The sequence below is a fragment of the Balaenoptera acutorostrata genome, chromosome 14 (genome assembly GCF_949987535.1).
Source record: "Balaenoptera acutorostrata chromosome 14, mBalAcu1.1, whole genome shotgun sequence".
Taxonomy (NCBI): Eukaryota; Metazoa; Chordata; class Mammalia; order Artiodactyla; family Balaenopteridae; genus Balaenoptera; species Balaenoptera acutorostrata.
This window is the reverse complement of record NC_080077.1, coordinates 27,969,468-27,990,257: the sequence shown is the minus strand read 5'-3', so window position 1 is coordinate 27,990,257 and position 20,790 is coordinate 27,969,468. Positions and strand designations below refer to the sequence as shown.

Below are 20,790 nucleotides of genomic sequence, written 5' to 3'. Positions count from 1 at the left end.
GAAAATGTGGTGTATGTATACAATGGAATACTACTCAGCCATAAAAAAGAATGAAATTTTGCCATTTGCAACAACATGGATAGACCTGGAGGGTGTTATTCTTAGTGAAACAAATCAGACAAAGAGAGACAAATACTGTATGTTTTCATTTATCTGTAGAATCTAAAAAATAAAACAAATGAATGAATATAACAAAACAGAAACAGACTCACAGATACAGAGAACAAACTAGAGGCTACCAGTGGGGAGAGGGAAGGGGGAGGGACAAGATAGAGATAGGGTATTAAGAGGTACAAACTTCTAGGTATAAAATAAATAAGGTACAAGGATGTGGCACTTCCCTAGTGGTCCAGTGGTTAAGACTCCGTGCTTCCACTGCAGGGGGCGCAGGTTTGATCCCTGGTCAGGGAACTAAGATCCCACATGCCGTGCGGCCAAAAAAAACCAACAAAATAAAGATAAATATTAAATTTTTTTAAAAAGGTACAAGGATGTAATGTACAGCACAGGGAATATAGCCAATATTTTATAATAACTTTAAATGAAGTATAATCTATAAAAATATTGAACCACTATGTTGTACACCTAAAACGAATATAATATTGTAAATCAACTATTCTTCAATTAAAAAAAAAAAGAAAGAAAGAAACCAGACTAGAGTCAGGCAGAGTGAAAGTAGGGAAAATAGATGTTTCAACAGAGGAATAAACAGGATTTGCTTCCTCAATACAGAGGGTAGAGGGAAGGAAAAATCAAAGACAACTCCTCCAAAGTGTCAGACTTAACTGAAAAATCACTATTCACAGAACTATGGAGGTGAGGAGTAAATCCAACTTTAGGAGAATTCATTTTAATATTAAATGGTGCCATGCCCTGCCCTCAGAAGGCTGTTATCATCTGGCTTCCCTGAACTCCTCAGTTAAGCCAAAGGGAGTTCCTCGCATCAGTTTTGAGAATCACGAGGGCCCGAGAGACCATGGGAGCCATGGCTACAGTCTTAGAGAAAATGACAGAAAAGTGGCATCTCAAAAGATCCTAGCTCAATGGTTAAGTGCAGACCCTCTGAAGCCAGACTTTCTGGGTTGGAATCCAGGTTCCCCTCTTCACTGGCAGAAGGACCTTAGGTCAACATACTTCCCTATGCTTCATCTCAATTTCTGCATCTGTAAAATGGGGGTTATAGTGAGGCTGTTATGAGGATTAAATTAATTAAATAGGTGAAATGCTTAGAACGTGCCTGACACACAGTAAGCATGATATAAATGTTATGTGTTTCTCTCCTCTAGTTGAGAGGAGTGCACTCACAACTGTGAACTCAGCTAATGTTTCTGAGACCCAGCTTCTGTACTGATTAACCAGATTGTTTTTCCCAATGAAATAATTATGCACAATTTTTCACCTTCAGGAAGAATTGATAAAATACTTTGATAAAGCTTTGCATGATGTATTTCTCTTTTGATCTAGCTGATGCAGACATTAAAAAGAAAGATCATCCTGAGCTTTATACTTTCTTTAACCTTCATTTACACTAAGTAAAACTCTAAGGAGTCAGAATGAAAGATACCAGACCCTTATTTTGGATTAATTTTGTAGCGACAGAGATGCTCTTCAAATGAGATATTTCTACTTCCTCTTCCCGATTTCCTGCCTACTAATTATTCCCGGTTGTTCAGGTGAAACCAGATGAGGGTCAGGCAGAGTGAAAGGAGGGGAAAAGCATAAAACCTGTTTTCTTAATCTGCAACTTAAAACCAGAACTTCCATCTCATATTAGGAAATTGGCCATTCGTTTTCGTTTTTATAGATTTTTGTTCAAAAGTTTATCCTAATCCCAGAGCATACCTATTTACAATGAGCCTATTGTAAATGATCGTCGATACTCTGATATTTTAAATTTTCGCAGAAGCTACCAGAGCAGAGCAGAGCCAGTTGTTGCTAAAGGGTTCCTAGTGATAAAGGCAGGGAACAGTAATTCCCAGATAACTTCTTCCAACTAGATCATTAAAACTATCAACACTCATTCTTATAGGTTCTCGATTACCAATGTGTTTCTTCTTTTTTCTTCTTAGGTGACCTTGAACAGAAATTTGAACTGGAAATCAGTCCTCTTTGCAATCAACAGAAAGATTCAATCCCTAGTATACAAATTGGTGAGTCGAATTCAATTTTAATTTTAAATGAATAGTTTCAGCACCTCTGCTAAGAGTCACTAAGAAGATCTACACACAGCTTTCTCAAGATCCAAACTAGAGGTTTAATCAATGGCCCTTTGAATGGCTGAGTCCAAATGAACACTCTAGTCATGACTAATTACCAACTGAGATGAAAAATAGGGTAAAGGCTTTGTTATAGACCCTTAATAACTAACCTGTATTAACTTTGTAGTTCAGAATTGAATCAAAACCAAATGAGTAGAGTAAAGTAACAAGAATCACCTATTGGCTGCTGAAGATCGGATTAGCTCACACTCTCTTTAGGACATGAAGGGTGGGAAGTCTGCAGCTCAGGATCCTTCCAATTTGGTCATTACCCTTCATCCTCAATGCTCAATACTAGGGGCTTGGTCCCAGGGCCCAGGCCCCACCGGCCATGTGACATGGGATCCCATGCTTCTCTAGTCTTCACTTCAAAATGGATTTTAAGTCTCATTCTCTTAGGACCACACTCTCAAGTGTCAATTGCAATAAACTGTTAAACGGTGATATTAATGCGTCTAAAATAATTGTTTGTTTCTATCACTCCTTGAAACACTCTACCAATTCCATCTACTTTTAAAGCAAGTCTTTCTTTTCCTTGCAGTTCCCTCCAATTAAAACCAAACTCAGTTGATGGACACTTAGGTTGCTTCCATGTCCTGGCTATTGTAAATAGAGCTGCAATGAACATTGTGGTACATGACTCTTTTTGAATTACGGTTTTCTCAGGGTATATGGCCAGTAGTGGGATTGCTGGGTCATATGGTAGTTCTATTTTTAGTATTTTAAGGAACCTCCATACTGTTCTCCATAGTGGCTGTATCAATTTACATTCCCACCAACAGTGCAAGAGGGTTCCCTTTTCTCCACAGCCTCTCCAGCATTTATTGTTTGTAGATTTTTTGATGATGGCCATTCTGACCAGTGTGAGATGACATCTCATTGTAGTTTTGATTTGCATTTCTCTAATGATTAGTGATGTTGAGCATCCTTTCATGTGTTTGTTGGCAATCTGTATATCTTCTTTGGAGAAATATCTATTTAGGTCTTCTGCCCATTTTTGGATTGGGTTGTTTGTTTTTTTGATATTGAGCTGCATGAGCTGCTTGTATATTTTGGAGATTAATCCTTTGTCAGTTGCTTCATTTACAAATATTTTCTCCCATTCTGAGGGTTGTCTTTTCATCTTGTTTGTAGTTTCTTTTGCTGTGCAAAAGCTTTTAAGTTTCATTAGGTCCCATTTGTTTATTTTTGTTTTTATATCCATTTCTCTAGGAGGTGGGTCAAAAAGGATCTTGCTGTGATTTATGTCATGGAGTGTTCTTCCTATGTTTTCCTCTAAAAGTTTTATAGTGTCTAGCCTTACATTTAGGTCTTTAATCCATTTTGAGTTTATTTTTGTATACAGTGTTGGGGAGTGTTCTAATTTCATTCTTTTACATGTAGCTATCCAGTTTTCCCAGCACCACTTATTGAAGAGGCTGTCTTTTCTCCATTGTATATTCTTGCCTCCTTTATCAAAGATAAGGTGACCATATGTGTGTGGGTTTATCTCTGGGCTTTATATCCTGTTCCATTGATCTATATTTCTGTTTTTGTGCCAGTACCATACTGTCTTGATTACTGTATCTTTGTAGTATAGTCTGAAGTCCGGGAGCCTGATTCCTCCAGCTCTGTTTTTCTTTCTCAAGATTGCTTTGGCTATTCGGGGTCTTTTGTGTTTCCATACAATTGTAAAATTTTTTGTTCTAGTTCTGTGAAAAATGCCATTGATAGTTTGACAGGGATTCCATTGAATCTGTAGATTGCTTTGGGTAATATAAAAAAATAAATAAATGAAATAGATAACTAATAAGAACCTGCTGTATAAAAAATAAATAAATAAAATGTTAAAAATAAAAACATGTTGCCACATAAGTGAAATACAGCAGTTAAAGGCTGCATGTTAATTTCAAGATTTGTTAGAGCAGAGATAATAAACTTAAAAAAAAAAAAAAAAAACTCAGAACTTTAACTCTTTTACTTATAAACTATGGCCCTGACATGTACCAGTTCATGTTTTTCACCAGTTCCCACAGACCTCAGACAGCTTAACACATTCAGCTTAAACCTCTGCAAGCTCAAGGCTTAATGCCTGGAGATTGGGAGCGAAAGGGGCACCTGAAAACATCAGTTGAAAATTGAGAAAACCAGAGCCAGTTAGAATGATATGCTTCCAATTACTGAGTGTCAAATTGAATCCACAGTCCCACAAAAGAGTCACAAAGTCAACCTAAGGAAATAGGAACAAAATCTATCTAGTTTAAAAAATTTGAAGGGAATATACAAACGTTAAAATTGATGTGTTGGAACTCTGAGATTATTGGTGATCTTTTTTTTTTCCGAATTGCCCTCAATATTGTTACGTTCTTTTTACGATTAAACCGATTCCTCCACCTTAAAAAGGGAGAGGGGTGTTGTTATAAAAAATAAAACCCTGCAAGAAACCAGAGCAGATGAAGCTACAGAACTGCAGGGGAGGGGGAAGGGCATCAACATCAACAGAAATGCAGCCTCAGCCTCTTTGGATCCAATGCCCTAACAAGTTGGAAATTCTGCAGATGTGATTCAAAAGGAATAGACCCCCAACCAAAATCCTAATCCTGGGACCCAGCTTGTTAAATTCTGGCCAGAAAGAAATTTGCCAGGCACCTGTTAAAGACATTTTGAGCCCCTAGAGAAAAGCATTCACACTATTAAGCACACAACCTAGATTTTCAAGACAGACTTGATTTCAGAGATTCTATTCTCTTGTTGTCATGAGAACATACTTATTTTGTCAGATCATATGTCCTGATTTTCAGCTCAGGAAAATGTGGTTACCATAGATACCTGTTTTTAAAATGGGATGGGGATTGAGTGAAAAGGAAAATCCCATGGATGCTACACCAGCACACCAATAAAGAGAAAGAGGTGATTGATAATAAAACAACCCTTAGTAGATAAATCTTTCGGTCTCTGTTCCACATCTCCCAGCTCTGTAGATTCAAGGCTGGGAGGTGTGGTGTGCAGAGGTAGATCAGGCTAAACTGGAAAAACCCAAATAGATCAACAGAATCTAATGGGAACTGTGGGCTCCAGGCTCCCAGACAAAGATTTTTCCAGTGGATGCTAAATAATGCAGCTAGTTCCTCTGTTCTGATTCCCCTGGGACTGAAAATGTCCCCTCTCTTTTTCCTTTCCCAATCCACAGTGAGGATTTCCTGAGTGCCATCTCAGGCTTAGACCTGATTTTCTGTTTAAGTAATTCATATTTACCCAAGTGAGACAGGGATTTAATATCCACCCCCCCACCCATATTCCTCCCCTCTCCCCATCAAACTCTACATTTTAAAAAGAAGGCATTAAATCAAATGAATCTCTAATTGGTGCAGCCTATAGAAAGATGAGGAGAAAGAGGCTTTCCTTCAATCCCTGTGTACTCCGAAGCCATCATTTCTCCCCTGCCCCACTCCCACCACTCCAGGAAGACAATATCCCAGCAAAGTCAGGCTCTACATCGCTTGAATAGAAGCGGGAGGTTTGCACAAATACACAAGGAACCTATGGGGCAGGCTCCCAAATCTGATCGTGCAGAAGCCTTTCTTCATGTGAAAAACTGCCTCATGGAGTTTCTTCAGACTTTAAAATCACTCTTCTATCTCCTATAAGAGGTCTTTATATCTGACGAGTAGAAATACAGAGGTGTAATTCCAGAGTAATTTCAGGAAGAAAATGAGTTGATTTTTAAGTACTGGATTTTTAAATGCGGGATTTGTAACTTTTTTTATCCTTAAGGTAAACCTCATAAATATTCACAACTTAAACTTTAGAATAGTATAATATTGCACACTATCTTTTTAGATACCTAATATCTAATCTGTCTTGAGATGAAAGATATCAAAATTAGATATGGAGATTGTGAAGGAGGTGAAGAAAATTCCAGAATAGCAAGCAAGAACATTCCAAAATGAAATCCTTGCTTGCTGACTCCCTGTATAACCTTATCAAGATGTAGACAGTAAGTCACTGGCTTAACCTTCCTCCTCAGGTTCAGGTAATCTAAAATAATCTTATACTATTTAAATCATATTTCACATCTGATGAGATGGTGCAGGCATGTACAATAACATTTTGCTTTGCTGCACTTTTTTCATCTCTATAACATCCTCAAAGGCCAAGTATCTGCTGTTCATCCAATAAAAGGATAATCGAATCAAGCCTTATAATTCACATGCCTGTAAACATACAGGGTTAGTTGTTGGAAGATTTCGTTAGCTGAAAAACACTTGCCTTTTCTCCCCATACCTACATTTCAGGGAAATACAATAAAACCTAAATATATCCAAATTTGTGATGAGTCCAGTTAGTCCAGCCTAGACTGGAAGTTATCTTTGCTTTAATAAATCATGTTTAATATGGAAAGCACATTAACAGTGAAACATGGTTAGAAAGCAAAAAGTCTAAAATAATTAAGAGAACAGACATGCAAACAAAGAAGTCTCATATCAATCCATCTTATCTAGTCATTCAAGCAGAACTTTTATGCAGGTAAAAATCTGTATTGAAGACGAATGAACTTTTATTACCTACACCTAGTTGTTTAACATAATTGAAAGTAAGACAAAACTGTGAAACGATAATCCTGAAAAAATATCCTACGGGGTAGATGTATGAATTCTTCAGATGGTCTAAATCAACGAGGTGCCCCTTCCTGGTATCATTTGCTCTCTCCTCCCCTCCCCCACCCACCCTCTTTAGTTCTAGCACAAACTTTTTTTTACTTTTTTCTTTATATGTCTTCCCCCTTCTTCAAATAATAATAGCCAATATTTACTGAGTGTTTATTATGTGCCAGGAGCTTTCTAAGCATCTTCACATGTGTTAAGTCATTTCATTGTCATAACAACCCTATGGGTTTGGTACCCTTCTTAACACCTTTCTACAACTGCAGAAACTGAGGCACTGAGAGGTTAGATGCCAAGCCCAAGGTGACATATCCTATGCTTCGACACTGAGGGCAGGGACCACATCTTGGTGGCCTTCTTACCCACGGGCCCAGTCCATCGTGGGCCCAGTCATGTTTGTTAGGGAGGAAGAAGTAGGTCTTACTGCCCTGCTGGTGATGAGCTTGGCCTTGCCTGTTCCAGGTTTCATGACCTACATCGTGGAGCCCCTCTTCCGTGAATGGGCCCGTTTCACAGGACACAGCGCCCTGTCTGAGAGCATGCTAAGCCACCTGGCGCACAACAAAGCCCAGTGGAAGAGGCTGTTGCCCAACCAGCACAGAAGCAGCAGCAGTGGCGGTGGCAGCGGCGGCCCAGACCACGCCGGCCCAGGGACGGCCCAGGCTGAGGAGCAGACCGTGACCGAAGGCAACGCCCCGTAGTGCCAGCCAGGCCTGCCCCCTGCTCTGCACACTGAGAATGCCAGCCTCCTCGCGCAGAGGCCTCTGGGAGGGCAGATGCTCTGAGGGGCTCTTGCCGGTAAACCCAGCCCCTCTCTGGGTGTCGTCCTGGGGCTCTTTGGAACGCCACCCTCCTCCCACTCACCTGCCTCCCTCCTTTTTCCAAGTGTACAGAAGCCATCCGTCACCTCAGCATTAGCTGCCGAAATAAGCAACTCCATTCCGCCATGAGGGAGCTGATTCCAGGGGCCGGCTTGGCCCTCGAGGTGAAGACTGGGGAGTAAGAAAGAGGTGCTCCTGCCGTGGGCCCCTCGGGTCCTGGGTCACACTGAGACAGGCGGCACTTCCTAAGTCCAGAGCATTTTTAGCATTGGCCGTTGGACTGCTGATCTGCATGACAAAAACACCAGCATATTTGGAACTCCAAGGATATTGGTTTCAAGTGCAAGAGCACAAATGAGAGCGTGAGAGAAAGTACCTTCTATTTTAATAATAATTATTATTATAAAAATAATAATAAATCTTTTTAACTTTTCTATTTTATGCACTAGACAATGGATCTAAAACTACGGGCAAACATTACTCAATGTACCCAAACTCGAACAGAGGGTTCACTGTTTTCTTACGGACTTTATGCCACTTTGGGTCAGAGATTTGGCATCTTCTCAATTAAGAAACCACGTTTCCTATCCGATCCAAGGGGAAGGTGCTGTACAGTTCATTCCTTTGCACCATTTGCCAATCTGTCTTTTATCGATAACTCAGATTCAGTGACATGTTTATATCCACACCTGTACATTCTCTGTAAATATCAAGCGCTACTGATTCCCATGCCAAAATACATGAGTATTATGGGACTGCTACCTGTATAAACGATGGCACTGTGAACAGAATACTGTTAGTTTTAATACAAGAGAATGCATTTGTAAATATGGTATAGAGTTTATTAATATACTATTGTTTGCAGATAAAGGCCTTAACTTTAAACATCTTTCATCTTCTGAAAGCTGCCCAACTTAAATCCCCAGTGATGTCCTTCTGAACTGCCTTCCCATGTCCATCTTTATGCTTTCCAGCTAAGGTCACAAAGCAAAACTGAATAAAGTCTTTGAGGAAATATTTTGGAAACTTCACACGCGTTCTACTTGAGACCATAGTGTTTGATCTGTGGCACCAAGCATTGTTTCCTCAGATGAACAAGACCCTTCAGCAAGCCTGAAGTCACTTTCAACACAGCAATGTTGCACTCTGTTTTAACAAGCCAGCTGATAAGCTTGTGTTTATACGACTCTTGTCATGGACATGGCAGTGTGTCAGCCTCGCGGGACACATAGCAGGTCTCACAAACCTTCCGTGACCCTGTCATCTATCCATCAGGGACTTCCCTGCTCCCCTAGCACACTGTCGTCTGTTCTGGCTACAGTACCAAAGCATCTTTGGTTTATGGTTGGCGTGCATTTCTTTGGTTTATGGTTGGCGTGCATTTCTTTGGTGTCGATAGTAACTGGATTTTCCTTTTTCCTTCATTTCATGTGAACAACTACGCAACTGTTTAGCAGACGTTAACATAATTTAAGGAAAGAAAATATTTCAGTTGTCTGATAGAACTTACCTTCCTGGGCAGGTTTTTGTTGCCATTTTTTCTGCATATACTTGGCCGGAAAATCAATTTGTTACAGCATTCTTCTCTAGTCAGCTAAACTCTGTGCATTGAACCTTTTCTTTAGAAGTTCTAGCATAACTAATGTTAGATGAAAATTGGCAATGCCCCCTTTCTTTTTACCTTAAACAATGTGGTAGTGGGAGAATGATACTATGATTGTTTCTGCCACTATCAAGGTGTTTCGCAAGCTGATAGAACGTCAGCTAACTAACTCTCATTTCCTAAGTGCAACTCTTTTTTTTCTTTCCTCCTAACGTACAAGTGAAATGTTAGAAACTTGACTGGATTGTATTAAGTTCCTGCAGAAAGACCGAGGCTTGCAGAATAAAGGTTTAGAGGAAATTTGGAAAGTTGGTTGTACTTTCACTAAAGCAGAAGAGATTGTCAGATGGTACTAAAGAAAGTGTGAAAACTTCATGAAATGGGTGGATGATAAGTTGAAATTATTGATATGGGTAAGAGAGGAAGTTGTGAAAACTTAACACTAACTTTGGGTTTTTTCCTGTAATAACTATGAACTGACACATGATTTTTTATTGCTTTAATACTCTGAAGCTCTCAGCTTGGTGAAGCCCCAAAAGAGAAAGTATTGAATGTATTTCTGCTTCCAAACCTCTCTTATTTTGGTTTGGTTTGGGCTTTTGAGTAGTCTCTGTTTTTAATGTACATGAGATCAAATCAAGGAAAGCAATTACTGGGGAAGATACAGTAGAGATAAGAAAGAAGATGCTATTTTAGCTAATGGAGCCTCTACTTTGAGTTTAGGAAATGGACTTTGTTTAAACTATATTTATATAATAATTTAAATAAATAAGACTGGATGCGGTTTTAGTAGTTCCAAATTTACAGGACAAAAGTGTATTAGGTCTTGAAGAAGAGTTCACAGAGAAAACTACCAAATATCTAACAGTTAAGCCTATGAAGCAGCTACTAGTACAATAAAAATTTGAAGTAAAATGAGATATGATGCATAAACTAGATACATTTGTCTCCTTCTTGCAACCATCTGGAGATTTCTTGAGTTTCTCATTTTTCGACAAAAAAAAAAAAAAGAAAAAGAATATGAAAACTCTTTTTTTTTTCCTGCCTACTGGTGGCTCTCTAGCAATATTTCAATAGAAGGTGTCAGTGTCCAATTACTTGTTAAGACACAGCTGTTGGATCATCCGTGGACTTTATCTTCACATTCTTTTTCTCTTAGTCCCTGGACCATCACGAGCTGACTTCCCGAGTTTAATTCCTTCAGTGCTTGAGAAGAAAGGAATCAAAAAGCTATTTTTAGTAAGTGAAAGCTAAAGTTAAAATCAAATTAAGAGAGAGAGAATAGATATCACTGCCAGGCCTGATAGGCAAAGCCTTTTTCTTTTTACAGCACCTGTGAACAGTCAGAACCTTGTTCCTGGAACGCTGACCTCCCCATAACTCCCTGCTAGGCTGAGTGAAAATCCTGCTCTGTTTCTACCTGCCTAAGGCTTCCCGCAATGGGACGTGGAGCGTGTCCTGCAAAGCTGTCACCAGGTAGTGCTTCCTACAAGCCACAGACTTGTTTTGTAACCTTTTCTGATGTTGAATCAGATCTGCTCACTGATTTGAACATTGGTTATGAGCTTGTAGCTCACTGTATTTCTTATGCTTTGTTCTTTTAAGCAAACCCTTACAATTGTGTTGTTTGGTGTACACACGTGAGGTTTGGAAAAAAAAAAAAAAACACACCTTGTGAGTTTTTGCTCAAAATGTGGCCGCAATATCCATTGGCATGTCTAGATAAACAATTAAAAATAAAGATAATTTCTTAAAAATATTGCAATATGAAAATATTCTGATTCTCACCAGGTAACATGTTACCAGCCAACCAATCAGATTCAAGGTCAAGGTCAAGAGCACAGATGCAGCCGTGGTCCACGGGACTCATTCCACCAGGGGCTGCAGAAACAGCCATGTCCATGAAGCCATCATTTGCCAGTTAGTACCAAGATAGGGGAAAAGGGCCACCATTCAGCTCTGCATTTCCCCTGAGTCCTGATATTCTTCTGACCCACATTTGTCAAATTCATAGATGAATGAGAATGAGGTACAATGTTTTAGGTTGGGGAAACATAGTGGACTTACTTGTGAAAACTACGGTCTTGCATTTCAGGATTGGAAGCCAGCAAGAACAATAGAACAGTTCAGTCAGGACAACTGAGTGTTTAAATCTATCTGGAAATAGAGGAGAAAAAAAACCACCACCCATGGTTCCCAGAAACAGTCTTGTATCTTTACATAGTGTCCTCATATTCATTTTGTTAAGATTTGTATTCAGAATCTCACTGATTCCCTAATGCTTCCCCATGTCTGAATGCAAAGTCACTTTTTTCATTTGTCCACACTCCATATCATCCAATCAAAATCAAAAGTGGGACCCCAGTGGTTTCCCAAGTAAAGGTCAGACATGACTTTCAAATGTACCCAGGAACCGAGCAGACACATCGTCAAATAGGCCAAGCCTATGTAAGCAATTGAATTTAAATCAATGAATTTTTTTTAAAGAAAAATCTTTTATTGCAATAAATATAGTATATGCTGTTTCATACCCAAGAAGCAAAATAGAGCTATTTACTCGTATTTATATTTAAAGTATATTTTTAAAGAATAGTTCAATTGGCAAATTTTTATTATACAATCTTAAATATTAATATTAAAAATGACAGAAGAAAATATCTTAAGTGTGAAAGTCTACGTGGTGGCAATAAGCAAAATATTTTGTAGTGTCCTTTAATCTGTTTTGTGTGTATGTGTGTGTGTGTGTGTGTGAATTCCATAATACAGAAAAACACTGGCATTCGTTCTTCTCTTTGGTAATGTATGTTCATTTGTGTAAAACTGTAAATTTCAACAAACAATATTTGTTGCTTTCAGTCTCTCACAAAAGATCTTTTTATTTACACGTAGAAACGTAAGCCAGTAAGTGTATTTGTACAAGCTGTTTTGCTATGTCACACAGTCAAAAATTTGGAAAACAGAATTCACTAAAAAGAAATTTACGTTTGACAATTGTTAACTCCTGTAGAATCTTATGAGACCATGGTCTTTCAAGTCAAGGGTCTATATTCGTTTCAGCTTACTGCAACATTGCTTGATTTAAACTTCGTCATGATTGCAATATTGGTCACTGCCATAAAGTAGGAAATTCAAGGGAAAAAAGAATCTATTGTGTAAAAGGCATTGACCTAGGATTGTAACACACACATGAACTATACAGGGATAAGTAAAAGCAAATGCCATCTGGGCAGTCAGAGTGATTCCATAACTGTGTAACCTTACCCCAATGAAAACAGGATTGGAAAAATTAGGACTATCACAACCAAAGTCAGTAACCTTGCGAGGTCAGCAAGCCACAAATGCCTTTTCCGCGTTGGAAATTGGAATAATGTAAATCAACAAATATTGATTGAGGATCTACTGTGTGCCAGAGGTTGCGCTAGATACTTGGGATATAAAAAGACCCAATCCCTCCAGAGCGTTCAGACTTGTGTCAGAGATTGGCATTACCAGTGAACTCTTCTTAGAGATTTCATGAGGACATCTGTGAGGGCTTACCTCCTGGAGAACAACGTAATATAGTGCAGATAAGATGTAGAGACAAAAGTGGTCCCAATCTTGGTTCTGTCACTAACATATTCTGTGACTTCAGGCAAGTTACTGAACCTCTACCAAATTATTTCTAGACAATAATGGTTTTGTTATGGTTTGGGTGTTGTTTCTGGTTTTGTTACGGCAATTAAAAGAGATTGCAAACAAAAAGCACCTAGCACTCTGTCTGGTACGTGGTAGGTTTTTCAGAGACGCAAGTTCCCTCCTCTTAAATTATAAGACGCTTTACAAATAGCCATTCACACGTGGTAAGAATGTGGAGAATATATGGAGAATAATGTAGTAAAGAGATGCTAGTGATCTTACACTGGGAAGACAAACTCATTTTTATATATTTTTTTAAAACAGATTGATTAGTTTATGTACTCATTTATTGGCAAGATTGGGTAAAAAGATTACCCAATGAAAACTCTTGCCTCAGCTACAGCCTACTTTTCTGTTTAGTCCTCTATATTCTAGAATAGAAGATAGTGTATCTTTCGTTACCAGTCTTGTCAGAAATTTCTGTGAAGGAAACAGCTCCTAAGAAGAACGAAATAAGAGTCATTTATCTCCCTTGCGTCTATGCCACCAGAGCCCCAAATCCAGCTGGTGATAGCTCTGGTCCTCTGCGTCAGTCCCCAAAAAGTTTGCTGGGCTTTCACAGGCTCTGCAGGAGCAGGCACGGGCTGGTGCTTCCAGGATACACTTGGTTCACTCATTCACACATCTCCAAATGTGTTCTCAGCTAAAGCTTACTGCCTGCCCTAGAGCAGGACGGAAAGCAGAGGCATTTCCTAATGATGTGTCGGAGGAGGGAGAAGACTCCGTCCTGCCTCCGTGGGAATGTAATAGACAAACATTTGAATAATGACTAAATGAGCTTTTAGCTGTGAAACAGTCCATGATTTTTTTTAAGTAAACCAGAGAGATTATTAGGTAAATTTTAAGTTTTAGCTGATATGGTTTGCAGATGCATGACTGCCTTGCTTAGTCATCTAAGCAACCGTGTATTTTTGATTTCAATTGCCTGAAATACTTTAAATTCTAGTATTGCAAGTGCTGATTTAATCTCCAATAATTTTTTCCTTTTAAGGAAGTGGTACGGTAGAGTTTCAAAAGTGAAGGCTTTGGAGTCAGACAGACCAGAATTCAAATCCCTCATTATCACATGCTGTTTAACCTCAGGCAGTCAGTTTAACTTCTCTGTGCCTCCATTTCCATAGGTATAAATCTAGAGGAACACCTACCTCCCAGGGCAGTGTGAGGTCAAAATTAGAGGACATAGATAAACATATAGCATGGTTTCTAGCAGAAAGAGGGTACTCAGCAAATATAAATTCTTACATCCTTTAAAGAACAAAAATCTACAAAGTGGGAGTTGGGATATGACTTTTACTTTCTCTAGGTTGTACTTTTTTGTGCAAAAGAAAACACAAGACCCATTAATAGACATTGAGCGTGATTATATTTACAGGTGACCAGTTTGACCATAAAACAATCCTTATAATATGGACAAAATATTGTAAAAAATGATTATAGAGGAAGACAGTGTCCCTAGGGTACTAAAGATACACTAATAAGACCAGGGACAAATAAGGAACTGTCTTTTCTGACTGTAAAGTAAGTACTCCTCAGCCCAACCAGAGAGAACCAGTCTGTCAAGCCTTTCCTAGAGGTAATGATAATACAACCTGGTTATTTAGTTAACAAACAAAACTTGATACCCTGTCAAGTTTTTCATGAATTCAATTTATATCCTATAAATTCTATCCATAGAAATTTCCAGTGGCCCTCCTCTTGTAATACTAGATTCTGGCCACTGACAGCAGAGGTGGAGAATCCAGGGGAGTCTCTGTAAATAGATGATCCTGAAATAGATTCTCTTCTCCCAAACTATGCTTGATAATGCATATGCTAAAAGATGTTAAGTAAGTATTCCTTGAAAAAAAATGGCTTCATAGCCAAAGATATTTGAGAAACAATGGATGAAACGCCGAGGCTCCTCTCCTGCATGCTTCCCTGAACCTCCCATACGCTAATGCACAGCTCCAAGAAGACAATATAAATGATATTGTTTGGATCTAATTTTGGTTTCATATCACGAAGGATTCCTTGACCACAACCCACAATGATCTCCCGTTTATCATTTGCTTTAGCTTTGTCAGTGATTATTAGTTATTTATTATTGATATGTGTGTGTATTTTCTGCCCAGCTTGAGACTTAATATAACATTGTGGTTAACTTGCTTGAGTTTGTGGCTTGAATTTACCACTTACTAGGTGTCTGACCTTGGGCAAGTTTCCAAACTTTCTGTGCCTCAGGTTCTTTATCAGTAAAATGATGATGATAAAAAAATACCTATTTCATAGAGTTTCTGAAGATTGAAAGATTTCATGCATATAAAGCACTTGGGACAGTGCCTGGCACACAGAAAGCACTCAATTAAGTATTAGCAAAACCCAACATCTCCCTCGCCCCCTGATCTACAAGTTCCTTGATAACAGGAATAACTATCCTTTTTAATATATTCTCCACAGTGTAGTACAGAAAGTACAAAACAAATGTTTCTTAAATGAAAAACATATTTTTGACTGATAAATTGAAAATCATATCAGAACAATATGTTAACATTTAAATCCAAACCAACAAGTTCCTATTGGAGCAATAAATGTCCCAATAATTTGAATGCAGATGTTTTTTGATTCTGCTGATTTCTATCCGGTAGACTTGCTTTGTTTCTAGGAACATGATTTAGGAAGACAACAGGTTTTCTCCTCCCAGTTTATGAGCCTACTCTTCTGAGTGGTGAGGGCAAAGATAATTCCCCTGAAAAAACTTGATGCCCAAAGATTTCTAGTTTTTTTCTATCCAAATAGAAAAAAACCTACAGAAGGACCACTAAATTGCTTCCTTTGCAGAGCTAATAAAAGTCCCCTGTTGTAATACACAATCCAAGAAAAGACAGAGATAAATTCCAACCCTCATCTTTACAAAGGAACATGAGAGCAGCAGATGAATCTCCTATTTTATCTTTGTTTCAAGCACTTGCAATCACACATAACAAATAACTGACTCCTGCTCTTTTTTTTCCCAGGAAGCAACTACATGTGCATTTTTTAAGTTGTCAGCAAAGTATGCCTAAGGGATCAAAATGAAGGGTCAGTTCTTGGGGTTATTTATCCCTTTCCACTTCCCGCTGTTATATTTTTGTTTGGACCTTTCTAACCAGAGAGTCAGAGTTGACATTTCAATGGACTTTCATCCACACTTGAAGAAAAATAACATAAATGAAAACAAAATACCAACAGTATCACATACTAGCATAAGTGAGAAATATATTCTAGAATTACAGACGAATTTTCAAGTGTTAACCTGACTGACTTGGGGAAGAACAAAAAGTTTTGATAGATCTTCCAATTCTCAGGTTATATAACATGATGTGAAATAGTTCTTAGATGCTTCTACTGACTTTAGTTACTAAAAATGTATCAATCATCCCACTAAAAGTTTACCAAAACATACCTTTTTGCAACTTAAGCTTTCTTGATCTTAAACTCTAATGGGAAGGCTGAGATTTTTTTTTCACGCTGATCAACTTTCACTTTAACAGCAGGTTTCCAGTTCTTAGCATGATTGAGGGAACATTTAACTCTACCAACCAACTACATAAGAGGCAGGCAGGGGGCTTCCCTGATGGCGCAGTGGTTGAGAATCTGCCTGCTAATGCAGGGGACACGGGTTCGAGCCCTGGTCTGGGAAGATCCCACATGCCACGGAGCATCTAGGCCCGTGAGCCACAACTACTGAGCCTGCGCGTCTGGAGCTTGTGCTCCGCAACAAGAGAGGCCACAACAATGAGAGACCCACGCACCACGATGAAGAGTGGCCCCCGCTCGCCGCAACTAGAGAAAGCCCTCGCACAGAAATGAAGACCCAACACAGCCAAAAATCAATCAATCAATCAATCAATCAATCAATCACCATACTTCAAAAAAAAAAAAAAAAGGCAGGCAGGCAAAGGCCATTGCCCTGATGGTGATGGTTCAGTCTCTGAACCATCACCATCACACAGTGAATCCCGGAGGCCCCAGTACCAGCCTCTGAGCAAGATGAGATGAGAAGAGCCTCCAATGGGGCAAACAGCCCACAGAGCAAGGGCTGTGTGCAGGCCTCAGTCTGCGGAGAGTTTGGGTCTGTGCGAGTGTCATGGAAAATTGCCTTGGGATTAAGGGGGAAGGGGAGGACACCTGACTTGAATATGTTAATAAAGTTTTATTGGGGCCAGAAAACAAAGCATGGAGCAAGCAATGACTGGACATAGTCCTTGTTTCTTCCTTGTCATATTTAGAGCTGTTTTAGGGACACAAATTTTTTACACGTGGTTGGCAAAGGCCCTGACCACATGTCAAGTATATCATTCAACTTTGTCCATATAAAACAAATCACTTGTAAAAAGTGATCTTTGAGGCTTAATTTCGTTTCAGAAACAATAATAATAGAGCCTATTTTGCAGCTTTGAAGTGAGAATTAGAACTAATGTACTCGGAGTGCTTTGCACACTATTTTGTATACTATTGCCACTTAGTAGCTTTTATCAACTAAAAGCACTGCTGGAGCTATGTTCCGTTTGCTGCAAGAGGTTATTCAATTCTTCTAACTCAAATGAGGCTGTCGATGGAGACATGAGGCAAGGAGGAGAAATGGCAAAGGGAGTGAGCTTGTATTGATTTTTCTTTAACATGTGAAGGAAAATAAGCATTTAAGGAATAACCAAGCAGAAACAAAATTACTACTCCCCTGCTGTATCAGTGTCCTAGGGCTGCTGTAGCAAATTACCACAAGCCAGGTGGCTTAATACAACAGAAATTTATTCTCTCACAGATCTGGAGGCCGAAGCCTGAAACTAAGGTGTTGTCGGAGGCTGCTCCCTCTAAAGGCTCCAGAAAAGAATCCTTTCTTGCCTCTGCTAGCTTCTGGTGGTTTCCAGGTGTTCCTTGGGAAACCAGTCATGGGATCAGGATCCACCCTAACCTAGTCTGACCTCATCTTAACCAATTACGTCTACAAGACCTTATTTCCAAGGAAGGTCACATTCTGAGGTTCTAGGTGGACATGAACGTTGTGGGGAAGGGGGCTGCTGCTCAGCCTCGACACTCCTCACCCATCCACCCTGTGCTTTGCCTCCCATGGCCTCATCCCCACCACACACACACACACACACACACACACACACACACACATACACACACACACACACACACACACACACACACAGAACCTACACGTCTTCCACATTTCCCCTGAGTGAGGCTACTGGGACAGATTGCTTCAGGTGTGAGATATGGTTGTTTTTGCATATTTGGGGGGAAAGTCTGGAGAAGTCTTAACAGGAAGGAGGATCGAAAGCACATCTTTGTTTCTTTCTCCTATATTCTTCCCTTACTAACTCAGATCTGTCTTAGAAAAAAAAAAAAAGTCTTGAAAATCCCTCTAGCATCTGCCATCTGGAGATGACAATGTGAGTCTTATTCCACATTTCAGCCTCTTCACTCTCATCATCATTAATGTTCCAGATACTCCAATCTATTTATTCATTTATTCTTTTGGAAGCAAAGCAATTTGATGTAAGGACAGATCCAGGAGCGTTGGCCACAGGAGTGGGTAGCTTCAGGACATGGAGGAGAAAGTTAATGTAGATAAGAAACAAAAAGGACCTGGTGGCAGATGAGTTAGCGACTTGGTAATAAAATCGTGACACACAGGATGATGGCAGGACTTGGGGTGAGAAGCCTGGGACCTCTCCAGTAACTGAAATAGAGAATATGGAATGTCAGTGATGGCAGAGACAAGGGGGTGGTACTGCTACATGGCAAGAACCCCAGGAAGAAGAGTTTTAGAATTTTTGATCCCTTAATGAGGGTAGAGAACTAATGGTAGAGAAGTGGCAGTAAGATGCAAGATGTAACTGATCCTATGTCCCAACACTGACATGAAGGACAGTTGGCAACAAATGGCCTACATTTGAGAGGCATCTTGAAAGCAGAGTCTTGGGGGTGGGGCAGTTTTCTATTGAAGCATAAAGGATAAAGGAATGTCAGGTGCAGAGATAGAGTGCATAATTGTGTGTTTATCCTCTTCTGGGAGCTTCAGAGAACGTAATATAAGGGTCAGGAAGGAGGACTCTGGTAAAAGAAGGTTAGATCAGAATAACATGGGGTATGAGGCAGTGGAAGAAGATAATGAATGGAGGAAGCATTGTTCTTAGGTGGTAAACCAGGTGGGGGAGGGTGGGTTAAGCCGGACATTCAACTGCCCAGAGAACTGGTCCGGACATTCCCTCTGTGGCTGGAAGGAGACCCTCAGGGATTTACGGAGTCCTCCTAGATCCACTTCCAAGCCTATGGGGAAAGGGGAACCCGGAGCTCTTGGACGAGGTGACTTATGGTCTGGATTGACTGTGATGGTCCCAGGGAGGTTCTGGGCATCAGCAATTTACATGCAGTTACCCAGAGAGTGGTTAGGGGCTCCAAACCCAGAGAACCTGGGCTAGGAAGGGGTGGTGGGAGCAGGCTCTTTAAGAAACAGCAATGACCTGGAGATCTTGGCATACAACCAGCTCTGCTTCTTCTCTGGGGACTCCAAGCCCAGCAATACTACTGTTATAGATTCTGTGTGTAGTCTGGAGGCAGAGATAGGGTATGTAGCTAACACTTTTCAAGTCTCCTTTGTACTGTGTCCCCAGAGGTCAACTGTGAGCCCAGGCAGCTTGCTGTAATAGGAAGGGTCATCAAACCTGCCAGTTTTCTCGGTGAAATGGAAAGGTATAATAAGTCTGAAAAATGGAAAGAAATTTACCCCTGACCAATCAAGTGAGCCACTCTTTAATGATGGAGAACATCATGTAGCAGCAAAGACTAAAAGAGGTGATACTAATAAGTAAATGATTTTTGATAAATACCTACGTTGGAAATGCATGTAATCCCTTTGTAAAGTATAAAATCAAGCAACATCCATATTTTAATCTAAGTTCAGGGTCCTGTGCCCGGCCACACTCAGTTCAGGGAGAAAAAGAGCCCCAGAGGGCTTCCCTGGTGGCGCAGTGGTTGAGAATCTGCCTGCCAATGCAGGGGACACGGGTTCGAGCCCTGGTCTGGGAAGATCCCACATGCCGCGGAGCAACTAGGCCCGTGAGCCACAACTACTGAGCCTGCGCATCTGGAGCCTGTGCTCCGCAACAAGAGAGGCCGCGATAGTGAGAGGCCCGCGCACCGCGATGAAGAGTGGCCCCCGCTTGCTGCAACTAGAGAAAGCCCTCGCATAGAAACGAAGACCCAACACAGCCATAAATCAATCAATCAATCAACAGCAAATTAATTAAAAAAAAAAAGGACCCCAGAAAATAGCCGGGAAAAAATGGCTCCACTCAAGCCCTCTTACGTCTAATCAGAGTTGGCTCTCAAAAAGCAATGGAGAACATGAAGAGAAAGAGATTGCTTAGACAGCAACCCCGTGTACAGTGATTTCTTATTAACATTTAATTTAAGAAAGAGGCCATTCTTGAAATTTGAGAACTTGCTAGAAAATAAAATATCTCTTTTTCCCTGGAAGTGATCTTGCTGCCCAGAAGCCTTCGAGCCTTCCTGGAATTTTTATTTAGAATCCCAGAGAGTTCAGTCAAGATTTTCAGATGCAACCCCATCTTCTACTAACATTATAAGCAGAGGCCCTCTTCCTCCTAGAATCACAGGGTCTATAATCCAATATTCTCTAGAAATGAAAAGGTTATATGGTAATTCTACTACCAACAACAAGCACCAATTTCAACTAGAGTGTAATTTCCAAATCAAGACCCAAGTCGGTAATCATTACACTGAAATACAATGTATTGAAG

At 40.0% G+C, this 20,790-nt stretch overlaps 2 protein-coding genes across 9 annotated transcripts in view; one reads left to right on the top strand and one right to left on the bottom strand.

The window, feature by feature from the left end:
* The window catches only part of PDE7B (phosphodiesterase 7B), a 345,318-nt gene extending 337,716 nt beyond the window's left edge, over positions 1–7,602 (top strand). For all 3 annotated transcript variants that reach the window (XM_057527800.1, XM_007190913.2, XM_057527801.1), the window contains 2 exons: positions 2,070–2,150; positions 7,364–7,602. In XM_057527800.1, coding sequence (XP_057383783.1) covers positions 2,070–2,150; positions 7,364–7,602 — 320 coding nt within the window. The remainder of the gene's footprint in view (positions 1–2,069; positions 2,151–7,363) is intronic.
* Positions 1–20,790, bottom strand: part of MTFR2 (mitochondrial fission regulator 2) — a 90,784-nt gene that overhangs the window by 30,001 nt on the left and 39,993 nt on the right. The window contains exon 8 of one of the 6 annotated variants that reach the window (XM_057527793.1): positions 7,816–8,010. The exons of 3 other annotated variants lie outside the window; for them this stretch is intronic. In XM_057527793.1, the coding sequence (XP_057383776.1) occupies positions 7,816–8,010 (195 nt within the window). Of the gene's footprint in view, positions 1–7,815; positions 8,011–10,406; positions 10,532–16,894; positions 18,708–20,790 lie in introns of those variants that run through there. 2 more of the 6 variants (XM_057527798.1, XM_057527795.1) reach the window with 2 other exon arrangements.